This window comes from Neocloeon triangulifer, unplaced genomic scaffold, assembly GCF_031216515.1.
Source record: "Neocloeon triangulifer isolate White Clay Creek 2 clone unplaced genomic scaffold, ASM3121651v1 ptg000014l, whole genome shotgun sequence".
Lineage (NCBI taxonomy): Eukaryota > Metazoa > Arthropoda > Insecta > Ephemeroptera > Baetidae > Neocloeon > Neocloeon triangulifer.
Window position 1 is genome coordinate 25,462,171 of NW_026775556.1, and position 14,477 is coordinate 25,476,647.

The 14,477-nt window shown below is 37.8% G+C and overlaps 2 protein-coding genes across 2 annotated transcripts; one reads left to right on the forward strand and one right to left on the reverse strand.

Moving 5' to 3' along the window:
- Positions 1-4: 4 nt before the first annotated feature.
- On the reverse strand, positions 5-4,373 carry LOC132201669 (codanin-1). The gene is made up of 13 exons (XM_059628021.1): positions 4,163-4,373; positions 4,024-4,097; positions 3,572-3,968; positions 2,956-3,510; positions 2,459-2,903; positions 2,252-2,406; positions 1,901-2,193; positions 1,640-1,844; positions 1,363-1,587; positions 1,077-1,305; positions 844-1,025; positions 630-789; positions 5-571 (listed from the first exon to the last, which is right to left on the reverse strand). Exons 1-13 carry the CDS (start codon positions 4,253-4,255, stop codon positions 162-164), a joined length of 3,423 nt encoding a protein of 1,140 aa, XP_059484004.1. The 5' UTR covers positions 4,256-4,373; the 3' UTR covers positions 5-161.
- A 1,464-nt stretch (positions 4,374-5,837) lies between these two features.
- On the forward strand, positions 5,838-8,838 carry LOC132201194 (uncharacterized). The gene is made up of 4 exons (XM_059627167.1): positions 5,838-6,164; positions 7,067-7,165; positions 8,171-8,311; positions 8,394-8,838. Exons 1-4 carry the CDS (start codon positions 6,042-6,044, stop codon positions 8,622-8,624), a joined length of 594 nt encoding a protein of 197 aa, XP_059483150.1. The 5' UTR covers positions 5,838-6,041; the 3' UTR covers positions 8,625-8,838.
- The last annotated feature ends 5,639 nt before the right edge of the window (positions 8,839-14,477 follow it).

A 14,477-nucleotide genomic window follows, 5' to 3' on the forward strand; every position in this document is an offset into this window, starting at 1 on the left:
TTCTGGTGTTTCTTTTTTATTTGCATGCTTTTACTTATTTTCAGTATCAAATGTACTTAAAATACATAAATACAAAATAAAACTGGTTTGTTCAATATTGCTAAAATAGAAATTGTTATGTATTAAAAAGCTTCAAATAGCATTTAAAATAAAATATGAAATTAATCTACTGGCAGCTCATCAAGATTGGAACAGTAATCAGCTAGCCAAGGCAAAAGCTCTGAAAATGAAGAATTCTCATCACTCTCTGGCTTCGCTCCATTTTCCCTGACCAGGTTATTTATGCAAAGGCTGTACATTTCCAGAAATTCAGGGGGCCACTGCAGTTGCAGAACTCCAACAGCTTGCTCTTCAATGTCCATTGGGGAGAGAAGTCCTGCCTTGACGAGACCGTGCAGAAATCTCCCAAACGCAGACCAAGTGTTATTCTGGTTTTTACTCAAACTTAACATGTGCATGTGTTTTGGACTGAATATTTTCTCCAGTTGGTCGGGTCTGCCGAAGGGACCTTTCCACAAGCCGACAAGCTTTGATACAACGCTGTTCGTTAGAATTTGTGGAGAATATACAGCTGCAATAAGGAATATTATTTTTTTTTTCTTTCAAGAACTGCAACAAAAATGTTTTACCCAAAAACATAGCCAAATCAACAGTCAAGGGCTTGATCATGAATACAGCAACTGGTATGAGATCTTCTCTGTGGAGCACGACCAATTCTGTTGCTGTTATCAGATTTTCAATTCCATCACGGGAAATTTCTTGGCCGTTGCTTAATTTAAAAAGAATTTCCTAATAATTTATTAAAATTAATTTTTTTATCGCTCAATTGCCTTTTGAATTTACTCTGTATTGCAGCATCAGTTCTGCTGGGGGTGTGACAGTCTCTAAATGCTCGAGTCCTCTTCTTTCTGCTGGTAGTCGAAGAGAGACATTGGGATCAGTTTTCACAGTCGATATCTCTCCGCTCTTGGCCCTATGCTTGGCTGCCTTCTCCAAGCTCTCCTTGGTTTTCTTCAACATTTCGGCTGAAAAGAAAATTTAATTCTATAGTTTCACAGATAGCTTTGATAAATTACTTGATCCATAGGTTGTTTGAATCCACACTTTAATTTTTGAGCAAATATTTTTGATAACTATCTGAGCGAATGCACTGCACTGGATTTGAGTTACAGATTGTGGCAAAAGATGACTCAGGAGAGACGAGCATCTACTTCCAAGGAATTTATTGGCTTCATTAAGGCACTTCTGTGACATAGTTTCGCTCTGCTTGTCTGCTTCTATCACTGACCAGCTTGCAAGGCCATTCTACAGTTTCAGGACAAAAATAACACCCAAGGATCCAATAATTGAAATTATAATTACCATTAAAGCTGATTTTAGCTGAGAAAAATCTAATTGAGGATCAAGGCTGTCAGCTTCCGTTCTAACTTTTTCTTGCACTTTGCTTTCCAAATCATGCAGTGCAGATTTGACGGTGTCGTCTTGCAAATGGTCTATGCACAAGGCGTACAAACGCTCTGTAACAAATTCTAAGGTCTGACGAACACTGCTTGGCTGCGTTTGAACAAAGCTTGCTTCAAGTTGTAGCTATAAATATGCATTACCAGTGAGAACATAATAATTTTACAAGATTATTAACCTCTAGGTGCAGCACTGGGTCAACTGTAATGGCTGCTACTGGTTTGATGTGCTTTGGACCCACAGCTTGGCCACTTCTCACATTTCCTGGATTGCCAGCTAAAATTGAGCGAAGCTCCAACACGAATGGAAAAATCAAAGTGATGCTCCGTGAGTCCATCATGTCGATTGTATCCAGACTATTTGAATTTTCTTGAACATCAATCCTGATAAAAATTTACAATTAAACTTGAAATTTAAATTCACTGTAAATTTGCATTACTTAGCTGCTGAGCGAAACATGTCCCACACGCTAGGACACAATTCAGCCAAAATGGATAAACACCATCCAATGTTCAGACGAAGTAAGATCTTTGTGGTGCCTGAAAGAGATCTGGACGACAGACCTCTCTGCAGGGAAATTAAAAAAGATATGGTTGCCTGAATGTCAGGCAGTCTTATGGACACAGCATCCAGTTGCACTAAGTATGAACACAGCCAGGGAACCGTCAGAATCAACCTTCCATTCTTTTCAGACGTAGCTATCAATTGATAGGTGTCAATAGGAAGTCGAACCTTAAATTATTATTAATAATTCAATATCGTCTTATAATATAGTTAAAATAGGAGTTACCTTTTCTCTAATTAGAACCTGTGCACTAAGAACTTGCTCTGGCGCCCTTTTCAAAGGAGACTTGTAGGGGCGGAACTCAACGAAGCCTAAAAATTTTGCTACCAACTGAGCTGACACAACACAAGCAAGGATTTTGTGCCTAGTTTCCTCTTCAACTGTGAGATTTCCAAAATTAGCACCAAGTAATTTAGAGTTTTAGAAATTCACCATTTGATTGGAGCTCAAATTTCTTGCCATCTAGAGCTCTCAGTGTAGATAATAACGAGTCTTGCAAGTGTTGGTTGAAATTGGCGTTGGAAGCTATCACAATAAAGTCTCTGAAGAATTCCTCCCAGCCTGAGAAATCAGGCAGCGGACACGGACCAGCAAGTGCCTTTGACGGAGTGACCAATCTCTGATGCAGTCTTTTGAGTCTTTCTGGATCAACTCGGAAGTCAAAAGGTGCTTTGTTGCTTCCGTCAGAGCCGTCTCCGATACAGGAGCAAATCAACTGTGAAACGAAGAGGCGGCAAAAGTAGGCAAGGTTCTCTGGTTCAACAGTGTTCAGCTCAAAAATGTCCAAGACTTCCTTTGCAAGTTTTTTTGAGAAATGGCGTTCGTTGTCCCAGTCTTCCATCAGCGCATAAAAGCCATCCCTTTGTCTCCGATAAACCTGAAACACACAATTCAATTTGAAGAAAACCAGATGTTTATGAAAAATTAACCTGGAAAGAGTCTGGTGTTGCAAAGTTCTCCTTGCTTTCACTTTCTACTTGTGACCCAATTACTAATATCAAAGAAATAGTTGGTCGACATTGCAAGGAAACCAACACTTCCTTCAGTTCTGCAACCACGTCTGGGCAAACTTTGTTCATCTTGCTATTTTCCACAAGCAGCTTAACAACTCCCGGATCCAAATGTTTCAATGTGTCACCTAGAGAACCAAACGTTTTTGCAGAGAAGTAAGCACAGTTGCTCGAGTTGCCAAAGATCTCGTGCTGCTCATCTTCTGCTCTGATATTGACGCAAAGGAGTTCTGTCAGAAAGTAAACTTCGTTCATGATGTTCAGTTCCAAATCACTGTTTAAAATTGCCGCATAAATTTTGGAAAGTGTTTCCAATTGTTCCTTGGCGTCTCTCACTGGCAGTTCGTAAGTTGCTTTGAGATTGTTGTTCTGGACCTTGATGCATTCCAGTTTTAACCTGGCCCTTTCTAAAACTACGTCCGACGCACTCACTTCGGGAGCCCCTGTGAATGCATTTGGCACTTTATCCTGAACCTGAAAAAATTTAAGTTTTTGTTTTAAAAAATGAGACAAAACATTATTAAAAATAACAAACCTTGATCTCATTTTGTGATGAAATCATTATAGGCTTGACCCTTTTTGTGACTCCAATCTCGGGAAACTCATCGAATGAATTCAATTTAATACTAGCTCTGGCATTTTTTCTTTCTCGTTGGGACGTCGTCTTGGTGACGACAAAATTTCCTAGGGTGATTGCATGCGGGCCTGGTCGTGGGTGGCTGTGGTTTGCATTTCTCCGGGAAACATTTTCTATACACTCGGTAGAGAGCTCAATTTTGTTCTCGCCATTTAGTGGAAGTTTTCTACTGCAAGAACGGCGTTCCTGGGGCTTCTTTGCAACAAGGTCCGCGTCAGGATGCGGTGCTAATGGCTTGCCAAGGCTTTTTATCGGCGTGTTTGACGGCGTAATTGATGATCTCGATTCCAGAAAACTAAAAGAACAGATAACATAAGGATGGAGAGTGACACAAATATACAATGACATACCTGGTTTTTTCGCGCAAATATGCCAAGAAAAAATTTGCGAAATCAACTCTGTTCTTGCCCTGGAAGTCCTCATTCTGAAAATGTATGTATGTATTTTTACAAAATTATTGGCAGGATTTATAACTCATGCAAAACCTACAGGAACATTTGAAGAAGAGAGCCAATGAACGGCGTCATCAGGTGAAATCTCCTTTGACAGGATTTTGTTAAAAGTTCTTTCGAACAAATCCATGGCAGAGACTTTACTTCTTCAAACTCAAACAAATCTCAGGTGCACAGGTGTTTTTGTGTTTTGCAAATTTGCAGCCATCAAGATCTGCCAGCAGCAGGTGCCAGCTGCGAGGTCCAGCTCTAATTGCAAAAAAAGAAAAACAAACGATTAAAGCCACGCTATTAGTCGAAATAATACCGCGCAATTCGAAAGCCGCCAATGGGAGGTTTTTTTTTTAAATCTTCTATTGGCTGGTTCACTGCATGATGGCCTTTTTGGCTGCTGGCTTTGGGGAATCGCCGAGAGATGGCTGCAAATATGGTACAAGTGACTCTACCTCCTTACAAGGTATGCAACGGCGCCGTACACCGCTGTTCGCTGATATTTTACTTATGGGACGTAGCACGTCCATTCACAAATGAATTAAGATAAATTTGACAATGACAGATCTTTTTTGCTGCGGCGACTACTCTGATTTTCATATAATTATGTTATTAGTGTCCTGTGAAGGGTTTTTGACCAAATTTTGAGTAATTTTTGAGATATTCCTTTTTTTAAACTCTACAATGTTAATGTCCCTTGCTTATTATGTAGAGCAATAAATTTTGTATTCCTCATAGTACCTTTTTGAACTGAAAAACTTTACTGTTGCATTTTTATACATAGTTTTTGAGGACATGTAAAAAAGTTAATTTGTGATATATTTTTTTTTGTAAATGTAGTCTAGATCATAAAATTCTGCATCTGATCTGTAATCGATGGCATTATTTTTAGTTTTAAAGATATTTTCATTAAAAATTAAAAAAATGAGTTTTTTCGGAAACTATTTTGATATTTTTCTGTTTTCTCATTTCTAAAGAGATCATGTAAGCCACATTCGGTACGTGCCATATTTAGTGAAAGGAGAAAAAAAGAAATAAATATATTTTGAAGTAAAATACCAGCGACAGCAACCAACTTAACAGGGGAGTACGGCAGCGGGCCACAGATGATTCTCTCAACAAGAGATTGCAGAAATCGGAATTAATAAATGGTTTCTTTCAAATAAAAAAACGTTATAAAACTAAAAGGAGGTATAAATAATACATATTAACAAAAGAAGTCCAGGGAAGGACATTTTGCTGCATATTTTTTTCTTTGATTTGCTTTTAGAGAAATTAATATTGATAAAAAAAAACATAGAACTGTATTGTACACATAAAACTTTTTTCTTTCTTGCTTGTTTTATTGGGCCTAAAGTAAAAGAGAGTGCGTTTTGCAAAAGCACACCTGGATTTTATTATATAGCGCATATATGCGCAAATTTGATTCCATGAACAAAACATCTCCCGTCTGCCTGCGCATTTTTTGTGTAGCAGCCAAAGAAAAAAAATTATATTTTTCTTGCAAGTTTTTCTCAATTAATTAAGTAGCCAAAAAAATTATTTTGCTATATTTCAAAATATATCAATTAATTCGTAAGGAAGATTCATTTTTTTTTTATTAAAAATTTAATGAAATCAAAATCATACATATTTATTCATCGATTGGCTCTATTGACAATGGGATCAATATCTTAATATGTGCATTACACCTATTTTCAAAGCAGTCAAATAATATATAATCTTTTTCATAAATATTTACACTCCATTTACTGGCGCTAAATCAAAATAATTGATACGTGGGTCTGTTACTATATTATTTCAATAAATATAGCGCTGATAATATCTTAAACGCAAGACAGAAACAGATTTATCAAAGTTGAGAGATCATAAAAAAATCCGGTCTGTACGCAGATTTGATTAGCGGTAGGCTCGAGTCAAGAGAAATGACAGGCGCCCTGGCTTCTTTTGGTTGCGGCGTCGGCGTTTTGAATGCCCAAGGGAAGGAGACTTTCAGCACCTTGCTTCTTCCTCTGCGGCTCGCAACACCTGCAGTTCTTCTGTTCGAGGTAATTCCCGAGAAGATGTAACTTGATTTATTTTTGGGGGATAAATGACAGTAGCTGAGGAATTCAAAAGTAAGGTTTTTTATATTTATTTTATAAATAATTGTAAAATACTGCCATACGAATATTTAAAATTCATTCTTACTGCGGCTGGAAGGAAACTCCCGGTTTGCACTTTTAGAAGCAATCCGAGTTCTTAAAAAATATAAATCTCCACACATTTAATCAATTATTAATATATTTAAAAAAAAAAAAACATTGTCAGTCATTATGGAGGTTCTATTGGCTGAATAGAGAATTGGCTATGAAAATGTGCAAGTTGTAAATTTAGTTAAGTCCCAAGTCCAAACCAAAGTAATGACTTTTGTGTGGTTTCCTTTAATTGTAATATAACAACGAGATTTCTTAATTTGGCACAAAACGTCCTCTTGAAGCAGTGTTATTTATCCTAAAAACTATTAACTTATCAATTTCTACCTGCGGGTTTAAATTGGCCGGCCAGTGCTACTTAACTTAATTAAATAACCGCTGACATTAAAACGATCTTGAGTCGCATTCATGCATAATTCAATTAATCAGATAAACAGAAAATTCAGAAAATCATTGCCCTGCTTTCTTCATGCATCTGATTGTGACAAACTTGAGTCGCCAACGGAAACGCTTTTTTAGCACGCGTGGCGAGCAAAGTCATTTTCATTAAACGCGAGAATTTTTCCGCTTATTTAATCTACTCTGCTAATCTTGTCACGTCTGATGACTTATTTGCGTTTGCCAGCGTTGTGCGGTGGCGAGGGCGAGTTGAGGCGCGCCTTGAAATTCATGCAAAATACAATTCTTGCAGGAGATTTTCGTGTTGCAAGAATTATTATTTTGTGCACTATGTGTTTTGCTGTGAATGATTGCAGGCTGCGGAGAGAATGTCAGCGTTTTGTTTGTTGTTGCTGTGTGTCCTCGTTTCCGCTGCTCCAGCTGTCAAGTGCGCGTTCGAAGAGAACCAAGATGAGGTATTTTTTCTTACACTTAAAATTTGTACTCTATTAGATTTGAAATTTTTCCAAAAAGAAATGCGGAAAATGAGTAGAGTGGATCGACATTATAATATTGCTAAAATTGATCGAACTGAACGATTGACATGAAAAACAATTAAATTAATAAATATATAATATTTTAGTTTTTCACAGATAAAAAGAAGAATTTGAATCAAATTGATTTAACTGAATGTAAATAGAAACTAGAAACTGGATTTTATTTAAGAAAATCTGACAAAAACTAGAAGTGGTTTTATTAAATTGCTAATATAATAAAAAATTTATAATTTTCAGTAGCGATATAATTATATTTTGCACTTTTGCGTGCCAATAAAAGTGGCGTTTATAATAAAGTCAGGCCTGGAGCGCAAAGCTGATCTGAGCTCTCAATTTGTTGCTCGAGCCAAACGCAAGTTGCAACGGCTTGTTTAGTATAGCACTTTTCTTGGGAACACCTCCACTCTTTCTTATCAGCCGTATTGTTGGCATTATACATAGGAAAGCCATAAAAGCGAATGGCAGGAGGCGGCGTAATTCGCCCTGGCTGCGCGCAGGGTGCGGGCGTGTTATAGGAAAAAAGTTTGGGCGGAAAAGAGCAGGAAAATAGTGAATTCAAGTGCCGTTTGAATATATTACCCGCAGGCAACAAGTTGTTTTGACGCACTTAAAAAGGTTTCAGAGGCGCCCCCGCACAAACACACCCTTGTTTTCCTTTTTTTATTATTATTATTGGTGCCATATTATGACAAAAGAATAATGCACGCGCCTGCCACCTTTGTTTCATAATATTTCCTTATATAAGCTGCAGATGAATATTTTTTATAGTTTCTTAGCGCACATTATAAATTTCCAACAAACACAGCAAAACCATTTGTATTAATTGCATTATTTTAAGCGCGTGTGTTTTTTTATCGTTAAAGTTGGGTTGGAATATTGATTTTATTTTTCTCTTGGGAGAAATTTTGACACTTTCGAATGCAGTTGCAGGACTACGAGATGGAGGACGTTGTCGGTTTTGCCTCTATTGATGTCGATTCCAATTTGGACGAATCCGAAAATGAATTTTTGCCAGTCAACCCCATGATAATTTTGCCTTTGCCCCTTCCACGCGTTGCCAAGAAGGTAGGCAACTCACCCCTGAACAATGGACCCAATAAAAATGTTCTGTTTTACTCGCACTTTATTTTGGAAAATGATTTTTCAGGCGCTGACAGCCCTGGCGCGTTGGAGGCCGTTTGGCTCATATGTGGAGGCGGCGGCCTCTGCAGTGGCCGCCAGTGTGGCCGGTCCTGAGAAACTCGACTTCATCACCGCCGAGCCGAGAGCCAGAAACCGATTCGGAAGGGAAGGCTTGGGTGGACGTCAGAGGGGCAGGTTTCAGCCTCTCAGGTTTGGTCGCCGCAAACGCACAAACGTACGTCATCGTCAGGATTGAATTTTCAACGCTTTGTGCAGCTTCTATTGAATAAAAATGGCAGAGCTTGTTTTTCCCTTCAACCCATATAATACTGCTGAATTAAATGCATTTCTAAATATATATTTGGTAAAACGGTTTTGGATTTTTCTGAACAGGAAAATAGCACACATATTAACAGAACAATATAATTTGGCAATTAATTTGATATTAAATTTTGATTGTATTTTTAATTTATTATGAAACAATGTTTAATGCCAACTTAAATATATTAATAGAAAACCTGTATTTGAAATTGAAGCCATGGCACAAGATTTATAGAGTGTTTAATTTGTTTAAAAACATGGAAAAAAATAAATAGTCATAATTAATTTTAATTTTTTTTTTGCAGCAAAATGATAGAAATTTTATTGACAAATCAAACACAAATAAAAATGATCGAAAATAATGATGGAGAGTTGAGAAAATCTAATTACAGACAAAAGTCAATAACAAAATCTTTTATGGTGACTCCTCAGTCCTCACATTTTGTATAAGAAACAGCAACGGCTCTGATCAGCAGCTACATTTAATAACTTTTTAAAACGTAAAATACATGAATTCTTGTGCGGTAAGTGTAAAATTTTAACTAAAAAAGACAGCTTTTTATATTCATAAAAGCCTCCAAATAAAAATTGCTGTAGAATGTGAAATGATTCATTTACTGCAATTTATTTAATTGACTTGAAATGTAAGCCGCATTTTATTTGAAAGAAACGTCGGATCAAAAATAATTGGTGAAACTTCTCATCTTTCCACCCTCGTCATTACGCTAGCGACGCTGGATGGCTCTGCTTGAGGTCGGAAAAGCGATGCTGCGGCCGGAAAAGCGTCATGAGAACAAAATAGTGCCATCTCTTCAGCGGCGAAACAAACTGGCGGCGCCTGCCGTCAGTCGGTGCTGCTGCTAAATCAGCAGCGATCGCAGCACGCGCCAGACCCTTAATAAATCATTCCAACGAAATTCTCTGGCAAACACTTTTTTGGGCCGCCGAGAAGAATGAGTAATCAATTTCGCGAGTGATATGCAAGATAGGGTGAAAGTGGATTTAGAGTTCGCTCAATCCTCACGACGAGAAATAGAAATGAAAGTAAAAAGTGACAAAAAAAAACCCCTACCGTATACTTAATTTTCAAACTAGCAAATAAAAATTGAAAAAAGAAATTATCCAAAGTCTCCTCACCCCTGAAAAATATTTGTATTCTCAAAGAAGAAAAAAAATGAATGGCTTATCATTCTTTCAAAATCCGTAAATTTTTGTATAATGGCACCTTGAAAAGCTTGACGTATGGTCCCTTAATAGGGACCAAGTTATTTTTTAGGTGTAACTTTATCATTTTCTCCAGGTAAATGAAACCTTAAATTTCAAATTCAAACTTTGATGAAATTTGTAATGTTTGGTTCAGGTAACATTTTGTAGAATGGTTTTTCAATTCAAAGCTGTTTGAAAATAATTTATTTATTACAGTTTGCGCACCTTTCCGGCTCCGTTTCCACTGCGGTAACCGCAAAATCGCGCTTTACGAACGCGCGCCACGCATGGGTTTCGCCACCTCAAAGCCAGTCCCTGTAACTAATTAACAATGTGCATAATTTATAGACTCGTCGCTTGAGTGCGGCGTTAGATGCGAAAAAAGTTAGTCTGTTATTGAGTCTTCCATCTGCACCACGAATTATAGAGGCAAAATTGCATATTTTATTCAACAATATTAGGATAAATAATGAAAAATTAAAATGCTTTTTTATAATGATTTAATATTGAAGAAAACATGAAAGGAATTTTTACACTGCATGAGTGGCAGCGTCACTTGTGGTGCGATAAATTGCAATAATATATTTAAATTCACCCAAAAACGCACAACATGTTCCTCTGTCTGGAGTCTGGAATTTGCGAGGCGGATCTTTTTGCAGACAGAATTTTCCTCTTTGTCTGGCGAAACAAGAATAGACCCTTTTGAAATATTGAAGCTGCAAAGTTGATGAACTGTGCGTGGCGTGACGTCAATTCTGTTGAATGAGATGTAGCGACGAGGTGCTGTATTTTTCTCCTGCGAACCCCTGCTCTGTAGAGGAAAAGTCCCCCAGAGTTTAATGCACGCTTGAAGAAAGTTGACATGAGAAACACGCCCGTGTCTCTCGCAATCGTCATTTTTCTCTTTTTGTTTGGTGCTAAAAGCTAAAAAGTAGCAAAAGTACCATTTTGTTTTATTCTTTTTAAATGATAATAAAAAGCAGAGCAATATTATGAACAAAATAAAACTTCCATTTTCTCGTATCTCGTACAAATTAAAATTTGATTCAACTAATTCCCTTATAAATCAGCAGCAACACCAAGAAATTAGTGGAAATCTAAATCGGGACTCTCAATGCTTATATATTATTTTGTCTCTTCTTTCATTTCAATTAAACGTGATTATTTATTCTTCAGTGCAACTTTTTCACTTCCTCAAATTGAGAGACACATTAAAAATAATTACAAAAAGTAAACTCTCTGAAGAAGAAAAAAAAGCGAATTTGCTGAAGGTGTAAATATTTGCTAAAAATCACGCTGTGCAAAGCAACTCGACTGGGTTTTGTCACCTCTACGTCGGCCGAGATAGACATTATTTCATCTCAAATTTACGCGCCGCCGTCCAAAGCTGACAGCGTCACGGGCGGGCCAGCCGGCAGGCCAATATTGATATTCACCGAACGCCGGCGGCACATGTTGTTAATGCGGCTCTTCACGAGGGAGCAAAAAACACGCGCTCGTATCAATCGGCGTCGCATTTTTATTTTCAGCCTCTTCTGAACCAAAGTCGGCTTATCAAAAGTTATTTACAGACTGCAATTAGTATACAAACGCGGCGGCACCTGCGCTTTTTGCCAACTTATTAAAAAAAAAAAGACAATGCAATATATTCATCAATGCTGACCGAGATCGCAACTCATTTATCCAGTCGGCCAGATGCGCGACGGCTAAATTTAAATTTACCCTCTCGTCACAAACACGTTCACAGAAAGAAGAAAGAAATTTAGAAATACAGTCAGTCAGTCATTCGGTGCAGCGCTCTCGTGTTTTATATTTTTCTGTGCCGCTGCAAGGCTAAATCAGGCTAACAGCAGCTCTTCAGGGAAATCTGTGCGTGAATTATTTACTCAGAGACGTCAGGCAGCAAAAACAAATATTGCTCAATCGCAGCCGGACGGGGCGGCGGGGAGGCAGAAAACGAGTTGGCCAAGTAGACAAAAAGACCCCTTTGTTCTCCAGCTGCCGTGTTTGGGGAAATATTGATGACCGGTTGAATATTTCACGCGCCGCGCTTTACGTGCAAAATAAATACGCGAGAGCAAATAAATCCGGCGGGAGCGATAGATAAAAAATAAACCCTTCCGTCCGCAGAATTAAATGCATATTTCAGTCGCGTGTGCGGTATCTCTGCGCTCGCACCCCGTAACGTCGCCCCCTTAACGAGCTGCACTCTACGTCCTGAGTGCGAATCAACAAACGGTGAATTGTAAACAAGGCAAAGGCACACACGTGTTTATCCATCTCCGCCTCGAATAATCGCAGCGCTATTCTGACACGACCGAGATTTACTTGGAAAATGACCAAATTTTTCTAAATCACGCATAAATTACAAAAAAAATTATATCTGATTAATATTATAATAATATTCATAAAATATATTATTTCGGATTCTATTTACAGTGAAATTCTTTTTTTTTCATTGACTCTAGCTGAATTATAATTCAATATTATTTTTACAGATTTGTGAAGAATAAACAGTAACAATAAGAAAGATAAAAAGTAATTAATAAATCGTAATCAAACTAATTATTTTTATTATTATAAATATATAATCAGTGAGAATGCATGGAATTAATTATCATCTCACATATTTGCCATCATGCAAAAAAATTGCAAAATATTTCATCTTTAATTGGCCGTATTTTTCAAACTGCCACGATCAGGTTATTCTGCTCCAGATCAGGAATTTGCCTCAAAAGTCCATTGCAAGTAATGATTTTTCCTAATAATACATAAGAGAAACGGAACCTTGCCAAAATCAGCGCCAAACAAACTTTCCCGCCGTAAAACTTTTTCTTAAATGTCTGTTCGCTTCAAAATGACGAGGAATTGGAATTCATTCATTTTCATCAGCAGCCGTAAATTTTCCACACAATTTTCCTCAAGAACGGCCGCAACGTGCTCCTTGTAAAATGTAAATGTCACATTACACTTGATCATTGTCAGCGGCACCAAGTTACCTCACGACTATCATAAATAAAATTTAGTGCCTCCCTCTGCTCTTTGTGCCGAAGCATTACCTTATAATTTCTTCCATATCTTTTAACCGCGCGTGCAAAAAAAGCCTATTTGTCGTCCGCCCACCGCCAAAAGTTGAAAATGTGCCAATATGCGACGATTCATCAACCTTTTCAACAGCGTTTATCAATCACGGCGCAAAAATCGAGTTGTTTTATTAACAAGTTTGAGATCAAGGCAAAAAAAGCACATGACAAATCAATCACCCGATTGATTGATTAACTCGTCCGGCCACAAAAGTACATATACAATTTTTCCCATCTTGCAAAAAATATGTTTACACCCCCGCAGCGGGAACTTTCGTTCCGGAGGAAATAATTTATTGCCGGTTTGGCAGCACTTCCATTTGGAAATTACCGCGCCGCATCCCCTTTTACCTTTCTGTCTCGATCCCTCTCATGCGCCTCGAGTCTCTTCCAAAATTGAAAAATCGACTGCCTCGGCTGCGGATAATCAGCGGCGACACGTCCTCCGTCACGGTTAATTCAAGTGGCAGCTGCATATTTTTCTCATACACACGGATATGGACCGGCCATTATTTGCGTTGACACGTGGAGACTCCTAATGAAATTCGAATTCGACCCGTTTGAAGTGTTAAAGTCTCGGGCCAAGCCGAGCGCGAAGTTTTAATGAATTTTTGTATTTTTTATACGGGAGTGCGCCGAGGAGTTTGTTTGCATCAAGCGGTGATTATAATTTAATGTGCATGTGTGTCGGAGGCGGCGAGGACAAGTTCAAGCAGCTGTCGCGCTTAAAGAGGGCTTATTCATGTCTGCGCGACTTTCTCTTGGACCGAGTTCACACGGGGCGTGTAGCGAAGCTTTTGATTACGTCGCGAGAACTACTACTTTAGGTGTCGCTTTGCTCGGTGCCAGACTGCTTTTCACATATAAAGAGCTGCGCTACGGGCTCTCTGCGATTTGTATACCAAAGAGGAGACAATTTCTCAACATCTTTGTCAGTCGCGTTGCTGGTTAATTTTTACTAATATCACATTCAATTCTCTTTTTCCAGAAATTTGATATGCATAAATTTTTTTAAAACTGAGCAAGAATTTGGTATTATTTAAATGACTTGTTAATTTAATATCGTCTTAAATACACATTTTTTACTTTTGACCCAGTTGCAAATGGGTGGAATTTTGACAAATTGTGATTATTAAATTAGTTACTTGTGACTAATCGCCTTTACGTGGAATTATGTTCCAAGACGCGCGATATTTGAGACAAAACCAGTGTACAAAAATTTGAAAATTCCTGAGTTTTACTAATTTAATTATATCCAAAAAAGAAAATAATTCCCAAAGAACTACTTCGCACTTTCAGGGGTTGAATGCAATACAGCACGTCAGACCACAATTGATTAGCCACTGGCTATTGCCAATATTTCTCAAATAAAAAGTATCTATGGGCAATAAACCCGAGACACCCTTAATTTTTGAATTAGAATTTTCTTTCTTGGATTAAAATTAATTATATCCGTATTTAATATTTATATATTTTGAGGTGGGGGGGGGGTTCGGGTT

Excerpts from the sequence above, each read along its gene's own strand:
- LOC132201194 (XM_059627167.1), top strand. The coding sequence starts at position 6,042 with ATGACAGGCGCCCTGGCTTCTTTTGGTTGCGGCGTCGGCGTTTTGAAT. Across the intron at positions 6,165-7,066 it reads CTGCAGTTCTTCTGTTCGAG|GCTGCGGAGAGAATGTCAGC; the intron begins GTAATTCCCGAG and ends GAATGATTGCAG. Across the intron at positions 8,312-8,393 it reads TTCCACGCGTTGCCAAGAAG|GCGCTGACAGCCCTGGCGCG; the intron begins GTAGGCAACTCA and ends ATGATTTTTCAG.
- LOC132201669 (XM_059628021.1), bottom strand. The coding sequence starts at position 4,255 with ATGGATTTGTTCGAAAGAACTTTTAACAAAATCCTGTCAAAGGAGATT. Across the intron at positions 4,098-4,162 it reads TCTCTTCTTCAAATGTTCCT|AATGAGGACTTCCAGGGCAA; the intron begins GTAGGTTTTGCA and ends ATACATTTTCAG. Across the intron at positions 1,588-1,639 it reads ACCCAGTGCTGCACCTAGAG|CTACAACTTGAAGCAAGCTT; the intron begins GTTAATAATCTT and ends GCATATTTATAG.